The sequence below is a fragment of the Globicephala melas genome, chromosome 1 (genome assembly GCF_963455315.2).
Source record: "Globicephala melas chromosome 1, mGloMel1.2, whole genome shotgun sequence".
Taxonomy (NCBI): Eukaryota; Metazoa; Chordata; class Mammalia; order Artiodactyla; family Delphinidae; genus Globicephala; species Globicephala melas.
Window position 1 is genome coordinate 93694667 of NC_083314.1, and position 21798 is coordinate 93716464.

General features: G+C 40.9%; 1 protein-coding gene across 3 annotated transcripts in view; it reads left to right on the top strand.

Annotated features, from left to right (window-relative positions):
* The window catches only part of VAV3 (vav guanine nucleotide exchange factor 3), a 396567-nt gene extending 377977 nt beyond the window's left edge, over positions 1-18590 (top strand). For 2 of the 3 annotated variants that reach the window (XM_060301805.2, XM_060301801.2), the window contains 3 exons: positions 13396-13479; positions 15538-15689; positions 16353-18590. In XM_060301805.2, coding sequence (XP_060157788.1) covers positions 13396-13479; positions 15538-15689; positions 16353-16394 — 278 coding nt within the window. In that variant the 3' untranslated portion in view covers positions 16395-18590. The remainder of the gene's footprint in view (positions 1-13395; positions 13480-15537; positions 15690-16352) is intronic. The other variant, XM_030868866.3, reaches the window with a different exon arrangement.
* The last annotated feature ends 3208 nt before the right edge of the window (positions 18591-21798 follow it).

Here is a 21798-nt window from a genome sequence, read left to right on the forward strand (position 1 = left end):
CTTTGTATGCATGAGAGAAGGAGGTAAGGTAGAATGGTAATAGACCGTTACACCTGGAAAAGTTGCACAATTAGCTGTTTCATTACCTATTAATAGACCTTAAGCATTTTCCCAAGTAAATGGAGAATTAGTTGGACCACAGAGGTGGCTCATGTTTAAAAAAAATGTCACAAGACCTTATTAATTACTAAAGAGGGAAAATAGAAACACCTAAAAGTGATCAAAGTTAACATCACCAGTAATGGGACAACTAGATATCATGCACCTCCTAACGTGATGCTCTGAGAAGGATGTAACACCACTTTTGTGGTATTCCTGCCCCCCAGGGTGCACAATTTGAATCTAATCATGAGGAAATATCAGAGAAACCCAAACTCAATGACATTCTACAAAATAATTGGCCTATGCTCTTCAAAAATGTCAATGTCATGAAAGACTGCAGAATTGTTTCAAATTGAAGAGAAGGAGACCAAAGAAACATGACAGCTACATGCAACATGTGATCCTAGGTTGAATCCTGGACCAGAATTTTTTTTTTTTTTTTTTTTTTGCTTTTTGCTATAAAGGACACACAGGGAACAATTAACACATTTTGAATAAGTTTCTAGATTAAATAATTTTTGTTTTTGATAATTGTACTGTGATTATATAAGAGAAGAAAATGCCTTTGTTTTTAGGAAAGACACACTGAAATATTTAGAGATAAAGGGCATTGTCTGCAACATATTCTAAAATAGTTCAGGAAAATATAGAGATGATAAACATGGTAAAATATTAACACTTGAGGAGTTTGAGTGAAAAAATATATAAGAATTCTTTGTACTATTCTTGCTACATTTAAGTCTGAATTATTTCAGAAGTAAAAGTTTTAAAATTTCGAGATGATCCGTTTACCTGAGAACTAACAGAATTGGGAGAAAATGGCAGCATTCTCCTCTTTCACCTGTTCCAGGAGCAGGGGCAGCTTGGTGCACTGATTTTAGGGTGTGTAGAGTACGGAGTAGGACGTATTTGAACCATCTCTTCCTTACCTGTAACCTCACTGTATTTACTTACTCATTCCTTCATTGTTTTATTCAACAGTTATTTATTCAACACTTACTATGTGCCGAGTCCTGTTCTGGATGCTAAATATGACAGTGAATAAGATGGATAGGAACAAACATAAAACAAATAACTTCATAAATAATCACAAATTTTGATAAGTCTTGTGAAGCAGAAGCAAAGTGAAAGTGTACAACAAGAGGGCCTATTTAACCTGTAGGGTCAGGGAAGGACATTTTGAAGAAGTGGCATCTAGACGAAACTTAAAGGATCTATGTGGATTGGCAAGGTGTGGGTTAGTGGCGGTAGGGAAACATCACAGTGAAGAAGCAGCTTGTGTGAAGGACATTTAGCAGGAAATAACTTCACACGTTTAAGGAATTAGAAGGGGGTCGAAATGTTTAAGGCATAGTGAGTGGATTCTAATATATACGTTGGGAATGTACTGAAGCTTTAGAAGCAGAAATGATATGAACTGATTTACGCTGTTTTGAAAGATCACTGCCTACTCCGTGAGAGTGGCTTGAAGGGAGGCATGGACCAAAGAGATGAGTGAGGAAACTACTGCAGATGTCCAAGGGAGGGATGATGGAGGTTTGGACAAAAGCTGAATAGAGACAGTGGAGCAGGACAGTGGGCAGATTTTGGTATAATCTGGAAGTCGAATTGATTGGATAAAGGAATTGAGGTAGAAGTGGTACATATATGATACATAATTATTTGCCTTGGATGACTGGCAAACGGTGAAACCACTGGACTGATCAAGAAGCAAAAGAGACATAACATGTATAGAGGAGAAGGTAATACATTCAGTTGTGCACAGACTTTCAGTGCCTGTGCACACTCAGTGGTTCAGTAGGCATTTGACACTAAGAAGAGTGGTTGGGGTTGAAGATAGAGTTTTATGAATTGCTCACACTTCGTTTCAGCTTACATAAAATATAGCATTATTTTTATATAGTTTTAATGATTTCTTCTGGTCTATTGCTTCCTGAAGCCTTAGGAACCAGGCTCCTGAGCTTCCCATTCTCAAATTGCACTTTGCACAGTGCCTTTCATGAAACACGTGTTCAGAAAGGGCTAAGTGAGTGAAGTCAGAGCCTAAGGTCTGTAGGAGACATAGCAGGTATTAAAAGCACTATGTGTAGTTGTTATTTGAAAAAGCATGGAGAGATGGGTGGGCTTGAAAACAAAATATAGAACAGCATGATCCTTTGAGGTGGTGACAAATATTATAGCAATTCTTCAAAAATTGACAAAGGCTTCCTGGGTCTTTGGGACTGTGTGAATGACCTTGCAGGAAAAAGTAAAAGCCAGAGCCAGGGCCCAGGCTGCTTTTCCCTACTGTGGTCTCATTCCTTTCACGCAGGTCGTCCCGTTATTCTATTAGCCATCTGACAAGGTGCTTAAGCTTCATTTTAGCCAGTGTTTTAGAAACTTGGAGAATTTATATCGTTCATATTTAACTCACTGTCACATTATGTAACTTGCTTATTCCTGATAATTCTTGAAACATCTGATAGTGCCTTAACCATTATTTATTAGTTTTATCACAGTGTAATAGTGGATAATATTTATTATCTCCTTCATACACACTCCTCAAACATCCACTTATTTTTTACCTTCTTGCCCTTGTAATTCAACATATCTATATTCATCTACTCTTATTCTGATCTCCTAATTTTATCCTCAGTCTTTTGTTGTCTTTTTCCTTGGTCATTTGGCATTTGGGTTTGATTTAATCTAATTTTATCCTGGTAATTTAAATATCTGTTTTAATCTCACTGTAGCTTCCTAGAACTGCCTTAAAAATTACCATAAATGAAGGGGATTAAAACAACAGAAATTTACTCTTGAGTTCTGGAGGCCAGAAGTCTGAAATCAAAGTGTTGGCAGGGTTGGCTCCCACTGGAGGCTTTGAGGGGGAATCCATTACCATGCCTCTCTTCTAGTTTCTGGATGGCTGCTGGCAAATTTTGCTGTCCCTTGGCTTACAGACACACCATTCCAATCTCTGCCATGTCTTCATATAACCTCCTCCTCTGTGTGTCATCTCCCTTTCTCTTCTTTTATAAAAACACTTATTGCATTTACAGCTCATCATAATACAGGATGATTTCATCTTGAGGTCCTTAACTTACATCGGCAAAGACCCATTTCCCAAATAAGATCACATTCACAGGTTCTAGGCGGACATGTCTTTGGGGAGGTGAGGCACCATTCAACTCACTATAATCTCATCATACTAATTTTAAATTTTTCTCCAAATTTTTCCATCCTTATTTGTTTTTTATTGGAGTTATAAGAGGACTTTGCACTATTAGGACAGATGGGTAGTCAACGGATGGGGAGTTACAAGGGAAACATTACCTTAATACAATGAAGTGTTTTCAATGGCTTGTAACTTTCCTGCAGTGAAATGCACTGTCTTCCTGAGAGAGAGCACTTCTAGCCAATGAAAGTTTCCCAAAAAGGTCTACATGACCGATTGTTTGAAACACTATATAAAATACTTGATATAGAATAAGAACCTAGTAATTCTGTCTGATATTCAATAATTTAATGATTAAAAGAACACTATATTTTTCAAACCCCTTTCACTTATATTAATGTCTCCAACTGAGTGTTTCATGAATCACCAGTCCTGGGAGAAGCATCATGAAAGGTTTCGTTTGTTAAACAGATGTACCAGAAGTGCTGCTTGTATGATATAGGAAAGTGATGAGTTTCCCTAGTTTATTTCATCCTGCAGCACTGTCTCATAATGTGTAATGTTTGTATTATGAGCCATGAGAGAGTTAGTGTATGTGATGTACTTAGAACAATGTCTGGCACATGGGAAGTGCTCTGTGCGTGCTTTTCTGTGGGCTAAGGTGGTTCTAACACGTTGCTGTCATTTTTATACTCTTTTTCTCAGGATGTCTATCATGTCCACAGAACTTACTGTTCTTGGGCAACTAATCACCTACAGCCGAACATGTTCATTATTAGGTCATTCTGGGCTTCCCTTTTTTACTTACTTGCTTCAGGAGCTTTAGTAGCTACTGTGAGGGATTTTTATCCTGAACCTGATGGCTTTAAGAATTAGTAGCCAGTACCCAGGGTCCCTTCAGGAATCGGTAGCTTGCAGATCGAAATTCTACAGATTCAAGTAACCTCACTCAAAGCTGTCCTTTTTCATGTTTCAAAACTCAAAGAGCAGTCCTTATGTTTTAATATGTCTCATTTTGTATACTGTTCTTTCTATAAACCTTATTTTCTAAATTAAAAACTGGTCTCAATATGTGTAATGTTCCCTAATTGACTATAGTGTCCTCAGGTGGCAGCCCTGATCGAAGGCTTTGGTTTTTCTAGTCTCTCTTCCCTGTAAAACAAACATAAATTGAGAGGAATTCCTTTTTTTCTTGCTAAAATTTGGATCAGTCTCCTAGCTTTGACGAACAATGCTGAGAGCTCTTTTTTTCCTCATATATACCACTGATACGCAGCTTCCCCTACTGAATTCCAGATCTGCATAAGGGAGCCGGTCCGACTTGGCTAGGGTTTCCCTTCATTCACTGCTTTATGCATTCAACATTTTTGAGCATCTACTTGCACTGAACACTCTACTGCACATATCCCTTGGGTGTTACATACAGTTTAGCTTAACAGCTGAACAATGGACAGGAATGCAGGGGGACTCTGGTATTGAGGCACTTCAGACTTAGCAGCAATGTCAACCCTGGTAGAGGCTTTTTTAGCAAGTATTTTTTTGTGACATTGCTGAGAGGTCATCCTCTGGCTTTACTTGACACTCAGGTGACTTTATGTCTACGGCCATACAAATCACCCAACTTATTTATTTTATAAATTTATTTACTTATTTATTTTTGGCTGTGTTGGGTCTTCATTGCTGCGCACGGGCTTTCTCTAGTTGCAGCGAGCAGGGGCCACTCTTCATTGTGGTGCAAGGGCTTCTCTTGCTGTGGAGCATGGGTTCTAGGCGTGTGGGCTTCAGTAGTTGTGGCTCACAGGCTCTAGAGCACAGGCTCAGTAGTTGTGGTGCACGAGCTTAGTTGCTCCGCAGCATGTGGGATCTTCCAGGACCAGGGCTCGAACCTGTGTCCCCTGCACTGGCAGGCGGATTCTTTTTTTTTTTTAATAAATTTATTTATTTTTGGCTATGCTGGATCCTCGTTGCTGTGTGCGGGCCTCTCATTGTCGTAGCGTCTCCTGCTGCAGAGCACGGGCTCCAGGCACGCAGGCCCCAGCAGTTGTGGCACGTGGGCTCAGTACCCGCGGCCCACGGGCTCCAGAGCTCAGGCCCAGCAGGGGTGGTGCACGGGCCTAGTGGCTCTGCGGCATGTGGGATCCTCCCGGACCAGGGTCCAAACCCGTGTCCCTTGCATCGGCAGGCAGACTCCCAACCACTGCGCCACCAGGGAAGCCCCTGGCAGGCAGATTCTTAACCACTGTGCCACCAGGGAAGCCCCCCAATTTATTTTTTGAACAGAATTTTTTAAATGCTTATGTTGATCCAGAAACTTGACTTATTGGAGCTATTTACTATCATTAGCTCATCTCTTCAGAATTACTCAAAGTTAAATATACTACATACACACTCTACCGTGATTACCTTTCATCTGATGTGCTTTTTTCCCTTCCCCACTGTATTTCTTTCTTTTTCAATAAGCTACTCAGATTTATCCGTCCGTTGTCATACACGTGGTTGCCAAATCTGTCACCATCCTGGCCACTCTGCTCTGAATACACTCAAATTTGTCAGAATTGAGCATAAACACTTCAAGATATCTGACTTGCTCGTTCAGATCTTTTCCTATTCAAAGCTCAGTCTTTCTATTCAAAACTCCATCTTCCCCTGTTAATTTTCCCTCTTTTTCTTTATTCTTCTTCCTCATAGGGCAGTTCTCCAAGAACTTCTCTCCTCATCTCATCTTTAGTTATTACATTCCCACCAATAACCCCACAGGTCCCCACATTCATTCATTCAACAGACCTTTATTGAGAGCCTACTGCAGGCTTGGCACTGTTCAAATTGCTGGGGATACGCAGCAGTGGAAAAAAAAAGTCTCCGCCTTTGTGGAACTCACATGATAATGGGGAAGGCAAATAATAGATTAAAAATAAATTATATAGTATATTAAAGTTGGTGAGTGCTCTGGAAAAGATAATCTAACAATGTAATGCTACTCAGGAGTGCTGGGGATGGTTTATGATTTTAACTGGGGTGGTCAGATGATGAGGGACAAAAGTAGAGATTCATTTTTCCTCCTTTTGGTAGCTTAATAGAGAGCCGGTTCAGCAGTTTTCAGTTCTCAACAGTAGAACAGGCTAATACTAGCCACTGGCTTCCGAAGCTCCCCTTTCTAACAAGGTCATTTGTATGACCAGTGTCTTAGTCTGTTTGGGCTGCTATAACAAAACACCATAGACCAAGTGTCTTCCAAACCACAGAAATTTATGGCTCACAGTTCTGGAGGCTGGGAAGTCCAAGGTCAAGGTGCTGGCAGATTTGGTATCTGGTAAGAGCCTGCTTTCTGGTTTATAGAAGGCATCCGTGTCCTCACATGGTGGAAAGGGGCGAGGAAGCTCTGCGGGATTGCCTTTTTAGGAGCACTAATCCCATTCATGCAGGCTTCATTCTCATGACCTAAGCACATCCCAAAAGCTGAACTTCCTAATACCATGGCATGAGGCATTAGGTTTCAACATATGAATTTTGGGGTCTGGAGGGGGACACAAATATCCGGTCCATAGCAAACAGGGAGCTTCTGCTATCATAAACTCACATAAATACCCCGTCCATCTGAAGAGCAGGCTACTGGAACTTTGACCATGGCGTGTACAAACCATCCATGCCCAACCTAAGCAGTAGGACAGTGGGAAATTAGGGGATTGAGGACCCTCTACCTACTTCTTTGCTTGTATATCACTCCCTCCCCCCATAAACCCTGCTTTCTCTCTGCACTACATGGCACAAGTGCTATGCGTCCGTGACTCTTTTATGGGGCATCAGGTTAGGCCTCGTTGTGAAGGTAACACTTGAGTAAAGATTCGAGGAAGTGCGAGCAGAACAGCCAGTGCAAAGTAAGGAGCATGTACAACATGTGCAATGTGGCCAGAGCAGCAGAGATGGAATCAGAGGGGCAAGGGAGGCCAGCCTCTGTGAGGCTTTATAGGACTTTAGCTTTTGTTCCAGAAGACATGGGAAGCCATTGGAAGGATTTAAACAAAGGAGAGACATGGTCTGACTTTGATAGGATTGTTCTAGAGTCTGTGTAAAAACAGGAAGACCAGTTAGGAGGCTCATGCAGCAATCCAGGTGAGAGATGGTAGCAGCCTGGAACAACATGTAGCCAGATGGGTCACCTTTATAATGTGTAACCGAACAGGACATGCAGACACATCAGATGTAAGACAGAATAGCAAGAGAAGACCCAAGGCTGTGACTGTAAGGCTTTTGGCCTGAGCAACCGGAAGATTGGAGATTTTTGTAGGGAAAGGCTCAAATGGAGCCTAAAGTCTAGTCATAGCACTCTATCCAAGATGGGTAATTTCCATATCTCTGTATCATCTCTGTGTCTGTCTCTTTACTAATTTGTAAGCTCCTTTAGAGTGGATGCTCTGTCTTATCTGTTTAATCTCCAATAGCACCTTAGCACAGTCCTTGGCACATTAGTAGTTATTTAATAGATGTCTGCCAATTATCATTAAAGAGTAAGGATTTAGGATCAGGGTCACATCTTGATAAACTAGATGCCTAGAAATAATCCAAAATCCCTTGAAATGTCAAATGATCTAATTTTCCATAACAATAAGGCCTTATACTCATATTTTTGCTTGTTAATGGCTTTATGTATTTAGACTGTGCAGTACTGAATATAAAGTAGCTGTTTCTTTTCACAATAATTCTAAGTTTTCCTTGTCATAGCTTTGAATTTTAGGTTAAAAGAGATTTGTCCATTTACCAGATGTCAGCATTCAATTAAATGAAACCCATCTGAATCATTCCTACCTTTTCAGTGACAATATATAAAATATACTATAAATACGATATATTTGAGGGAGATGGGGAGCACACATATTTGATACTATGCCTATGAATGTTTCTGGGAGTCTAAGAAGAAGACATGGCTACGTGCTAAAATAAAACCAGGTTAAGGGTCACAAATTTAAACATTCATTAAATTCTCAGCATGTTCTCTGCTGTTAGGCCATCTGTATACAATCTTGGTAAAAGGAACCTCCTGGATCCCTCAAAGTGTCCCACGTGGGAACATAGTCCTTCAGGAAAATCTCTAGGCCACTGCTGGGCCCCAAACTCACAGGGATAGCTGTATTGATGATGGTACCATTGGTACCACTGCCTGATATTTTTACTTTTTTTTTTTTTTAACATAAATGAGTGTAAACACATGTGGTTGTTACATCTTAAGGCTGAGCATTAGGTAATGTCTATCCCAGAGAATAATTAGCAAATGCTTAGTATCATATTCACTTATACATATAATGGATAATTAAGTGGTAGTTCAAAAATACTTTGATTTGGTCACCAGTACCTTAAGGACTAGTGTTGATTGAGCTTGGTCTCTGCTGTGTACAAATTTCAAATGTTATTGAAATTTGAGTGGATTTTCATTTGCTTGTGAACATGAATAGCCTAATCAAAGCAGAGCATAATACTTTAAAGCAATGCTTAGTTAACCTTAACAAAAGTATAGGTATCAGATACCAATTCACTAGTAATTTATTATTCTGTGAACATTGTGTTCCTCTTTTAATTGACATGCTTCTGTGGCTCTGTCCTCTCAGTCAAGTCTCAGAACTGGATAATATTCACTTATGATGTACCAGTCAGTTTATTATGGCTATGCTAATAGCTTCTGTTTCAATTAGAGAATTTTAGTACTTCAAGTTTCATTTAACTTGGAAAAGTTAATATTTGACTTAATATTTGAGTTAATATTTTAATAACTCCTAACGAGACCTTTTAAGTCACTAAACTATGAGCCACTTATTTGCTAATGTTCCATGAACATTAGCCCATTTGAGTGCCAGGTATCATGTGAAAATAACCAGAGACCCCCACCTAAGTGTGATGGTCTCTCTGAGCAAGGTTTTCCTTTGTCTGTGCTAATAAGGAATTGGAAGTATTTGAGGAAGGACGAAAGTTAGGCCCTTAACTAAGCATGCAGTTTGCAAATGATTACTTCAATGAAAAAGGTCTCAACGTAGATTTACTATTATCTCAGTGGATACAGATATGAATAAAAGTTCTTTCTCTCAAGAAGCTTCCCAGAATAATGTAATGTACTAGCAGCAGGCTTCCTATAATATTAGGTGGTGAAGTGACTATTAGGCCAGGAAGTGAAAGGGATAGGAAATGATAATCCCTCAACATTCCCATCTGAACGTCACTGTTACTCAGCTGTTTCTATTCCATTCCAGGATCTGCACATACCAATAATTCTTATATTAGCGTCATCTCGGTATAGTCGGAGGAGTCTGATGAAGAAAACACGTATCTGTACGTGTGTAGAAATAGGTGGATGTATTCTCAGTATGGACAGAAATATGTTTTGCAGGTTAAACCATTCTGCAAAATATTTTTATCAAATACCTTATTCTGACATTGCTTACATCTAGATTTAAATCCATGCTTTCCTAGGGAAACACATTATTTCATACTCGTCTGCATAGGTGCCAGACATTCAAATGCTGTTTTGCCAGCTTACGAGAGTTAAGGACCCAAACACATTGAAAATTTATGTATAGAAAGAGCGACAACAATAAGTCATGCTATACTGTGTAGAGAAGTAGAAAGCATCTTACCAAGCTTTAAAGTGTTTGGCTGAGAGCTACATACTGGGTGACGGCAGCAAAAGGTTAATCAGTTTCTCCTGAGAAGGTTCCTCAGGTGTACAGTATGGTTAATGCCATGAGACATTCAGAAATATTATAGTTATTGTAGGAATATCATGGATAGATTATGGCTCTCAGGGATCCTGGGGAATAAAACCTGAACGTATTTCACATTCTTCCCTTTATGTTGTGCTGGCTTTTGTTGGAAGTCTTTGAGCAGTTAAGTGAGCAAAAGATGAGCTCAACAAACAGGAGGAGGAGAAATAAGGAGCTTGCAGAATTAAATAGCCTGCCGAGATCCTCATCCACTTAGCGGCTTCAGTTGCTTAGTCCTGGGCCTGATCCCGTGGGGATGCAGAAGCAGCGTAAGAGCCAGTCCCTACTCTCCAGAATCAACGATTCATTGAGATAGAACACAGGAGCACATGCAGTAATTAAACAGCAGGACCGCGGAGCGCCATGATGTAAGTGCCTAACAGATGGCTGCAGAGGACAGAGAAGGGGACGAGTGTTATCTGGATTGGTCAGGGAAGGGCCTGAGCTGAGCTTCGGAGACAAAGAGGTTAAGGTTCGCAGAAGCAAGGTGAAGGAACAGCGTGCCAGAATGAGGATGGGGCTGGTGTTTGGGGGGTGGGGGGCAGTTAGGAAGCTGGGATGAAAAGAATTTGTGTGGGTAAATGATGGAAGACTTGGTGAGAAAGGCAGGATATAGCCAGACTACGAATTGCTATGGAATTGAAGTCAGGAGTTAGGATTTTATAATTTAGGAAAAGGAATGATGAGTCTGTTTACGGTGAGTAGCTGAGGGGCGGCATTTAGAATAGAATGGAAAGAAAGCTGAAAGTAAGAAGACCAATTAGGAGGCAGTTGTCTTAGTTTAGAAATGGTGTAAGTCCCTGAGTTGGGATGGTGGAACTGAGAATTTAGTGAAGGAACAACTTTATGTCTCAGAGGAAGAGGAGAGTGGACAGAAAGAGCTAAAGAGGTATACTGACCTTGCAAAGATGGTTTGCAAAGAGAACGTGGGAGTAGTTGGAAAAATAACACAATTGTGGGAGGTTGAGCTAGGTTACAGGGAGGAAGATGATGAGTTTGGTTTCAGACAAGTTAAATCAGAGATCATGACTGTACCTCATGGCAGGGTGATGAAAATGTGTGAAATCACAGACTGGAATTCAGGGGAGGAGCCCCAAGGCATATCCAAGAATCTGTTCCATTCATCGGGGAAAAAATTAGAGTGAAGCCAGCAGAGGAGCGGAGGCCTAACCACGGTGGGAAGAGCTACCATTTAGTAAAGATGATAATGTTTAGATAAGATTTAAGATGGTTCAAATTATAGGTTCTTGACGTGAATGCAAATGTTTGCAGGGCTTTTAGGGTTAGGAGGGAGGGGTAGCACAGCGATGTTATGTATTTGGAACAGATTCAAGTCCTCTAGTGAGGCATTATCCATATTCAGGAATGTTAGATATTTTAAGATGAGAGAAAGGTAGATAGATTAGATAACCTATTTTTGAGATTTAAATAGCATTTAATAGTGTTTTCACTGATTTCTTATTTCTTCCTTCTAGAGTTAACTTATCTTTTGTTATATTTCAGACTCTTGAATTACCTTCATTAGAAATTTTGGGGAAATACTGTCTGCTCTTATTACTCCATGGATAAATAGTCCCAGAGATAGAATCGGGGATGGACACTTGAGAAAGCAGTTTGGGGAGAAAACGCCCCTCATTACAAAGAAGTAATGGAGAGAATGAGGAGTTCTCATTTAAGTTCTCACAAACGTGGGGTAGGAATCTTGGCACTAGATTTTCTGCCGAAAGTAGCGTTAGGGTGCCTTTTCCTCCTTAAATTAAAGATGACATCCTCGCCTCTCTCTAACAGTGGGTATAATATGATCTCGAGGAACACGAAACAAACCAGTTACACTGCATGGCAATAAGTGAATTGCGCAGATCGTAAAATTAGCTGTAATAGCATGTACTGCTGCATTTTAAAATAAAAAAGTGTAACTTGGAACATGCAATGGATTAGAAAAGAACCTTGATTATTAACAAGGATATACTTCAGGGCAGGTTAAAAGTAAGTATGCGAAGCCATTTATGAGAAAAGTGTCATTGAATGCACCAATGTATATATGAACCAAAGAACATCTGAACCCTTCCTTCCAATTCCTTTCCCCAGTTTATTTGGTTGGAATCGAAGTATCCCGTTAATGAGCTACTGATGTTCTTAGTATCTCTAGGGCCCCTTCTCGACAGGAGTATCTCTGCCATAAAATTTTCAGTAACTCAGGTTCCTTGAAGCTCATCCTTAAGGTGAGGGCAGCCTTCTCGAGAATCAGAATGGTAGCTTTCACATTCCAGACAGCAGCATAGAATAAAGAATCAAAGAGAAGGGTGAAGGTGTGTGCCAGCTGCCTTCCCAGGAAAGGTACCAGAAGTTGCCTTATGATACTTCTGTATATATCCCAGTAGCAAGAACTTAGTATCCCTTCTGGGCAAACATAGCCCAACAAAATAACCTATTACATGGATTAAGGGAGGGATAAATATTGGGAGAAAGTTTACAACCACACCTTCCTCCTCCATTGCAATGGCACCATGGTATCAGCAGGGAGAGTTTTAAAACCGCCTAAGGTGGTACCTGAAGCAGAGGGGTAGATGCAGAGCAGGGTAGCAGTGAAGAGCCTCGGCTCTGGAGTCACACTGCCTAGGTTTGAATCTAGGTTGTTCTCAAATCTGAAGAAGAAATAGCATGGGTACCTTCCCCTTTGCGTTGCTGTGATAATTAAATGAATATAAAACATTGGGCATGGCATCTAACACTTCCAAACCATTTGATCATTTTAGCTCTGATTATTAAAATGTGAGACGTTTCTGAGCATCCAAATGCATAGAAATTTTCTGTACGTTCCTACAAGTTGGGGATAGATTTACTTTCTTTTCCAGATATAATTCAAAGTGGTTTACGTTTTATTTTTGGAAGTAACCTAGCATGTGCATGCTTGTTTGGAGGGTGTGTGTGGTTCCTAACAAATCGTCTGAGTGATTTTCTTGAATTTTCAACGGGCGCTGCATGTTTCATTGACACCACCCTATAGGCTCTTACTTCTTGTATCAGTTTTGATGTGAAGCATATTTTACGTTAAGAATTTACAGGATCCCCCTCTCCACTGATGTGACAAAGTGGGAATTGTGCACCACATCAAGAGGAGAAGGCCGTCCTTGGATAGAGTGGGTATGCTGTGTTCACCTATAAAGGGACAGATCGCTCTGAACTGCAGAACTAATGTCAAAATGTAATAATCCGGCTTGTTCTTCATTTAGAAATGGTGATAGGAGACAAGTGGGTGAAAGCAAAGCTTGATATTTCAACTTTGATATGACAATTTTCTTAAGGTTATAGACAACGAAATAGCTGTGTCGAAATATGTTTTGCCAACACCTAAATGGTCTTTGCTTCTCTCTTTTTCTTTCCTTCTCTAAGCCCCTTCTTTGTTCTGTGGGTTTTCTTTTGTAACTCCTCCAGACTACAGCTTTGTCCCCCCTTCTTCCACTCCTTTCTGGTCAGGTACTGCTTTACTGCTTTTATATGTCTTTTCAACTTGCTTTTGTTTGCAAATAAAACATTTTGACTTCTGTGTGTGGCTTCTCATGTAGATACATCTCCTCACAAACAGCCCCTCGAGTCCCATTCCCACCATGCACTTGCCTTTTCTGTCATCAAGTCATCGTCTGTCTTGACATACCACTCCTCTGGTTTTGTGTGTGTGCTCATGTTATGTATTTCAGCAAGACATTTTCTCTTTCATCAGCTGGAAAGAGTTGAGAGCCGAAAGTATAAAGGGGGAATGAAGCACTCCATAAAACTAGTTTTCCTGAGGATCAGAAATTTGAGTTGAGAAAAGCCAGTGTTCATGTATTTCCATTAAGAAAATAAATAGGACCCAAATCCCAACTTTATCTCCAAATATAAGAATACAATTCGGTCCAAATTGCTTTAAAGGAAGACTGTGCCCATCGGTTTGTGCAGGGCATTCTGGTCTTGATTTCTGTCATTAGCCAGAGAATGTAAGGGCTGTTTATGTGACACATAGGGGAGTACATGATGGCTGGATAAAGTATGTTTTCTTACAGATTTTTAAAAATTAACCTCTAAGTCCCAGTGGAATAATTTAGTACCAGAAGGCCCTTACAAGTCATCTAGTATAGACCTTTCATTTTCTAGGTGAAGAGAATGTGGCCCAGAAGGGTTTAGAGACCTGTACAAGGTCACACAGTTAAGTTGAGGATGGGTTTTTCCATCACTGGGATGTTTTTATGTGCACGACTCTAAGAGTAGTGCCCCAGTAATGGGATGGTTTTCAGTAAGAAAACTATTAAAGTGGTTTGTGTCTGAACAGTAAAATAAAATGACCTATTTTTGCTCCTTTACAGTTCTGAAATCTACAGCATTGCTATGCGTTTATCTTATGACGGACACCTGGAGACTAAAAAAAAATTTCTGTCATTGCAGAGCCCTGAAAAATAGGCCAGAGATCCCGGTCTCCAAGTGGGCAGGCTCTTCCAGGGTAACAGGCCATAACTGCAGCTGCCTAGGCACTGGGAACTGTTAAAAATATGGATGTGTGGCATTTCCCGTGTTTTTTTTCCTTATACTTCAGTTTCTCTACCATTTAAGGTTTATAAAGTCCCACCAATCTCAAGTGAGTGATTCTCAGAATCACTGAACATATGATTGAAAACACTTTATAACCCCAAGGAGCAACATGTAGAGATGTTAATATAAAATGTGTCCTGAAACACTAGAGGCAAACAAATGTCCAGCTTGAACAGACTTTTCCTTTCAGGACAGGCAGGTGAGGGCAGGGAGGAAGTTAGCTCCTCTCCTACCATTTAAAAAAAAAACAAAAAACTGAATATAGGAGGCAGATGCCCTGAATCTTCTTTTTGATTAAGTATTTCAGTAAAGGTTTTCTATAAGACAGTACTTGTTTGAAACAAGATAAATGGATGGTGTTAATCTATTTATTCTGTGAAACATGATTTAAGCTTCTTCACGAGTACAATTATATATAAAAGAGTAACTGTCCCTAAATAGTTTTAACTGAAAACAAAGGCTGTTCGTGGGGAGGGGGGAGGATAGAAGTGATGACATGGATTCAACAAGAGACTTTCAGAGCAAAAAAAGTTGGTTGCTTTGAGTCTTAAGTTGAAAAGTTTACAAGATAAAAATGTGAAGCTTTTACCGTAGAGGTTCAAGTTAAAAATGGATCACTATGCCATCAATAGGAAATTTATGCTAGTTATTTGAGATTCTATCTGCTTAGGTAGTAACTTAGATATTAGCCTTTGTTTTTTTTACACTACAAAAACTAGTCCCTGTTTCGAAGTTCCTATGAAGAATGTGAAAACAGAACAAGTTTTTTAAACTTGGTGAAATGAACCTGACTACACCTGACTGAACTGAAACAGCAGTTCTGCTGCTTTCAAGCCCCTCTGCCATCATCACTAGTCTGTGACAAAATCACGGCCGTGCATTTTGACAGCATCTATGACATCCATCTGATTAGGTGCTTATGGTTGGTAAACTGCACATCAATTCTGACGCCCCATCCTTTCTTTACAGTGTTAAGTCCAAAGGTGCTGGGCATCGCCATCGCTCGGTATGACTTCTGTGCAAGAGATATGCGAGAATTGTCCTTGTTGAAAGGAGATGTGGTGAAGATTTACACGAAGATGAGTGCGAATGGCTGGTGGAGAGGAGAAGTAAATGGCAGGGTGAGCTGTCCCTCTCAATGTGCTCGTCACATGAATGAAGGGGGCTGGGCAGCCGCCGGCGCCCATTGTGGTGGGGGGAACCCTACACGGTGTGGCCGGCTTCACCCCCCCAGAGCCCTGGCTCCGCACAGTGGTGCTCCTTCCTGAAAATAGGCACTCAAGAAAAACGTGTTGAGTGAATATGATAGCGGCATCGATAAAGTTTACTTGGGCAAGTTTGATGGCTTTCTGTTGGGAAAAGGGTTGAGCATATCAGTTCTTTTGAGTCTCTAAGCCTCTTTTTAAGTCTAGAGCATAAACTTTATGTGGAGTACAAAATATCTATAAGAGCTGATGATCTAAATTGGAAAGAGTGGGGCATAGGACCTCTGTCTTTATATCTTGTTCTACAGCAGAAATAGGAAGCATTAACTAGTAGAGTCCCTTAATTTACATATTTGTGTGCTAGCAGGTTAGAACACCGTTTAAGGGTATTGTATTCCACCCTTTCTGTCACTCACTCTATTGGGCTTTTAGGAGCAGTTTAAACCAATCCTCTTCACCTGCAGTGGGCATAAAAGGCCAGGTTAATTCGGGGTGTTATGAAAATGAAATGCTCTGTAGAGTCCTTTGAAGTGCCAGATGCAGAGTCACGTTGCTGTGTTGGTTGCTTTTCCCTTTTAGGTGGGCTGGTTTCCATCCACGTATGTGGAAGAAGATGAATAAATTCCAATCCAGCGTTGCGCCCCGCACCAGGAATTTCAGAGAAGGGATACACAGAAGCCTGCACAGCATTATGAATTCACTGAAGTGTTTAAAAAGCTGCCTTTCTGGCTATTCAACATCCTCCCTCTTTTTCCCCTCCTAAGTCTTAATGCTGGGGTTTCTAAAGATGCTGGTACGGACAGATTAATGGCTCGCCTAGAGCTGTGCAAGAAACAGCCTGCCCGCCTGTCATCGTCAGGGACCAGGGCAAAGCCAAAAGCTTTTCTTCCTCCTGCAAACACATTGGTTCATGTTTCTTTTTCCTTCGTCCAGTCAGACGCCATGAATGCCAGCCAGCCATTAGTAAATGCTTAACACATCGTTACTTTCTTCTCACGTGCCATTCACCAGAATTTTTGATGGTACAGAGAAGCAGAAGTTTAATTTTGCCTTTCCCAGCATGAAGAAAAATGGGAGTTCTGCCACTGGGGCAGCTTATTGGAAAGATCCAGCATTACTTGTCTTAAATTGCTTCACAAGGTGACTCATTGCCTGGCAAACACTTTTACCCCCCGATGTTACTCATGTTAAAATATAAGAGACAAATGCTCAGGTTTGCTTCATAAGTGATATTATATGGGAGGGGGGGTCCATTATTCATTTGGTGTCCTGATGAGATTTGCAAACTTTTTCATAAAAAGAAGACATACAGAAGAGTACATAAAAGAGTATCTTCATATTAAATCTTCACAACCTTCATGATTTCATAGGGTTATTTTGGAAATGTAGTACGTCACTTATGAGATAATCTTGGTTGGGTATGTTTTAGGTAGTCACAAATAATCTGAATTAAGGTAGCATTGTTTACAGAAACAGACCAAGGGCTATGATTTATAGTAAGTCATTTTAGAGAAGTAACATCTATTAACATATGCCTTTTTCTCCCCTGACACCTCCCCCCCAGCCCCCCCTCCCCCGCCCACAGAAAAAAGACCTGCGATATATTGCTGATTCCCACATTTTCCTAGAGGATTTACAGTAGCACAAACAACCTTGTCGAGGATTTTTGAAGGAAAGCACAGCAAGGTCCTTTACGCATTTCAGGGACAGAAGGAGGGTCACTAGGCTTTTCTGGTCTTATTCACTGGGGGATCCCAGCTCTCACTGAGGCTCTTCCCATCTGAGGCCATTTCTGGGTGTGTATTAACCAGTGGCAAGATCAGTCTGCAGTGCACTTATTTGACCAAGTCTTCACCCTTTATGTGAGGAGTCTAAGTACATTTTTCCTGGGATGTACAGAGTGCCCAGTCAAGACAGTCAAGTTAAGACACTAACTTGGCCCTTTCCTGATGAAATATTTTCTCCATAGCGGAAGTCATGTTCTGACAAGACTCGGAGAGTGTTTGCAGAAAACATTAAAAGCATTAACTTAATAGAGCCAAAGTAGGAACATTTAGTTCTGAAATTTTGGACCATCTCTAAAATGAGGTGGGCGTGGCTGGCCTTCTCCCCAACCCACTTGAGGGCCAGAACTTGATGTTCATTGGACACATCTCCCTTTAGAGACCCTCGTGGGCTAGGACTTCTTAAATAGAATAGATTCAGGACCTTTACCTCAGAATTATGTAAACTGTGATTGTGTTTTAGAAAAGTTATTATTTGCAAAAACCAGTTAAGTTTTTGTATATGTGTAAATGATCATGAAATTGAGTTTTATAAGATGTTCTGTACAGTAAAGTTATACCCTCAAGGTGTATCTTGGAGTGGATTCTTTCCCATAAAGTCTTATCTGCAACACTGTGTCTGGGGAATGTTTTGTCTGTTACTGTCTGCCAAATGTTATGGAGAGGGCAGCTTCATAAACACTCCTGTGTACAGTATTGTAACTTGTGCTGTTTCTTTTATTGTTGTTTTAGCCGATAGACTCCCTCTCTTTCTTGTTGCATTTCATGGACCTGGGGGTTTCCCAGCAGAGGATAGTAGAGTCCTTTTCATGACGTTGCCAATTACATCTTTGTCTATGTTTAATACTTCATATTGGAAACTTTAATGCTGCGAATTTGTGTAGATTTCTAATACCAAAGACAGAAGTAAATGTTTTTCCATACTTTGTCTTGCCTGTATGCAGCCCTGTGTAATATGGTGAATTAGAGTGGTATTTCACTTTGTAATATTTTGTAAATATGTCAATATAATAAATAGTTACTACTTGCATTATATCGAGAGTTGAAGTCTTTCCATAGAACAATTCCATACATAGTTCAACATGTACCAACCTCATCAGAAACACAGGACTAGAAGCCCTAACTTTGATCTGGTTTAGCTCAGGCTTGCTGCCTGAACAGTTATGAACAGTGGCCTGTAAGACATACTCAGTAGTTGCAAATAATATATTGTTGACATGCTTCCCATGTGCCTCGCACTGTTCTAAATGCTTTATGTGCTCTAACTTACAGTAACCCCAGGAGGTATAATCCCATATTATCTCCACTTTTCAGATGAAGAAACAGGCATTTCAAAAGGCTGTAGCTTGACTCAGAGCTCAGAGCTGACGAGCGTCGGAGATGGAGTTCCAAGTTGGACAGTCTGGCTCCAGAGCCTGTACCATGACACTTAGACTAGGGTCAAGAGGGAGATTAGGGATGTTTCTAAGACTGCACAGCTGAGAAGCTATGATACAAGATATCGTAACGATAGAAGATGAACACAGAATTCAGAAATGTTCTCCTATTCCTGCCTCTTAAAAGAAAGCCCCAAACAGATATTGCCTGGAGAGAGAGGTGTCAGAGGAGATTGAGCTTTTTTTCTATTTTGATTCAATTTTTCCACAGAAAATGATGAACTGCTAAGCCAGAGAGACACAGAGGCAAGTCTCCCTTGGCAGAGCAGGCCTGCGGGCTGTCCACAGTGGTGGAGACCGGCTAGCTCAGGAGAGGGTGGAAGCCCGTTCCTTCTAAGGAAAAGTCAGTTCCACGGTAGTAGCTTCTGGTTGATGTCACTAGTACCACTATGCTCAGAAATATAAGATCTCCCCTATTTCATTATAGTACAGTGGGTTATCCCAACCCTTACTCCCTTTACTTGAAGGGCTGATTCCTTTGGAATTCTCTTCGACATGTTAACATTTATGTGACTTTAGACCTTGTATCTTATTATCACCACTCTCACCACCACTGCCAATCATGATAAGAACTCCCTCGATTTATTAGTTAACATGGGAATATCCTTTATAAAACATTCAAATATTTTGTCTTCCATCAAGTAATTGAAGTAAAATATGTTGATAATTAGTCTTTAGGTGCCTTGCTTTGTTCTATTTAATTTGACCGCTGTATAGAAGAGTGATGAAAGCATAACCCCAGACCTCAGACTGCGTATCTGGGTTCACATCCCATCCTTGCCACACAGGGCCTCAGCCAATCAGTATAATAACAGCAGGTACTTCACAGGATGGTTGTGAGACTCAACTGAGGCCATACGTTCCAGGATATAAAGTGGAATGGTGCCTTGCTTACATTGAGCCATTTTTATCATCATCATCATCATGGCTACCATTGTCAGATGGATTTGCTGGCAAAATGTGGGTAGTTGCTATATTAATCTTTGAATTCCTTCAGTATAATTCAGACTCACTTACTGGATTAAGGGGCAAAACTATAGATTCTCAGTTAGACAGTGTCTCCAGGAAGGAAGTTAAATCGTTTGGTATTATAGAAAGTGGAAGTTTTAGCAGTCACATCTGGCTTCAAACCCCAGCCCTGTCAGTGACTTTCTGAGCACCAATTTCATCTTCTGTAATAAAGGGATAATCATAAGTGTCTGAGAGAGCTGTTATGAAAAATAAACCATAACATATGACAAAAGATGCCAGTAAAGAGCCTGGCACATGGTAGGTCCTCAGGAAATGTTGGTCCCCTTCCCCTGAAGAACTGTAAAATACTTCAGAACCAAATTATGGACTGGCAGTTTTTATTTTGAATACTAGAGCACATGCTTTGTTTCTTGCATATGATTACACTTTAAGCATTCCAATTACAGATGGAATAAAAAGGTGTGTGTTCAGGAAGATTAATATTCAAACCCACAATCTCAGAAGTTGAATTTAACAGCTCCACACTATTTTGACTAGAAAAATGAGATTTTCACCCAGCTCATAATCATTTAAACTTAGTCCATTAGTCACTTCATTTTTCACTGAAACTAGTTTTCTGGGATTGGTTGGACTCTGATTAGAAACGTTATGCACTCGCATCTGGCAGACTTTGGAAGGTACCTTATTGTAAGTAATGAACAAGACCTGAAAAACAGGTCAGAAAGGAATCCTTTCTCTAGTTAGGCGCCATCAATTAGGATTCGGGGACATAGTGACAGAAGAGCAAACAGTTCCTCCTGAAGCACTCTAGACTGGCCCTGTTAGAAGGTTCCAAAATTTCTAGGCACAATACAATCACAGTGACCCAGAAATCGAGACACCTCAGAGCAGAAACAGAATGAACACAAAAGTCACTCCATGCCCTGTCCGCTAACGGACACTGGCGTCCGTGTTGAGTCCTGAGGGGGAAAGTGAACTCCAGAATGGCCGACCTGCCCTCTGCAGGCACAGCCATCGCCCCTCACCAGCCGAGTGACCCTGGGCAAAGCACACAGAGCCCCTGTGTATTTGGAGAATGAAGGGGTTAACTGGTTGAAAACTGTGACTCCATCCTAACTCCAGTGGTTTTGCGAAATTATTCTGAACCATGGAGGAAACACAAAGAAATTCAAAGACTTCATTGAAACGCAGAGGTTTTAAGATATGCTAGCACTTAACTGTGAAAGTCAAATATCTGTCCAGTTATACTCACAATTCTTTGCACAGTCATTTCATGGCTGTTAGTGGCACAGGGGCAGCTCCGAGGGTCTGCTGTACTCACACTGGTACCCTTAGCACCTGTCCACGACCACATGCCAGAAGTCAGGGGATGTTTGTACAGTGAGCGAGTCCCCAGCACTCCTATGTGGGGACCTGTGGGCACTAGCTCTAGATTCTATGGCTACACAGCTAAATGTGCTTTGGCTTTGACTCCAGCAGTTGAATTCTGTGTGGATGGTTACAATCGAACCCCTGAAACCACCGCTACTCATGGTCGCACTGGAGACTGGCCAGTTCTTGGCCAGTGTCATGACACCGGCCACCTCTCTCTCTTTCTGAATTAACTGCTTGGCACGTGTGCTCTGGACAGCACACCAGCCCTGCCACCACAGCAGTACATTTCAGTTGTACTGCTCTCTGCCCACAGAAGGCACAATACAAATGATCTCATTTAGTCACCTTTTCCTTCTACCAATGATAAAAAATAAAAGGTCTCCCTTCATCTGAGACCTACAGATCACGGAGCCTTTTCACATACTTCATCTCATTGAATTTGGAGCAGCACAGCCCTGA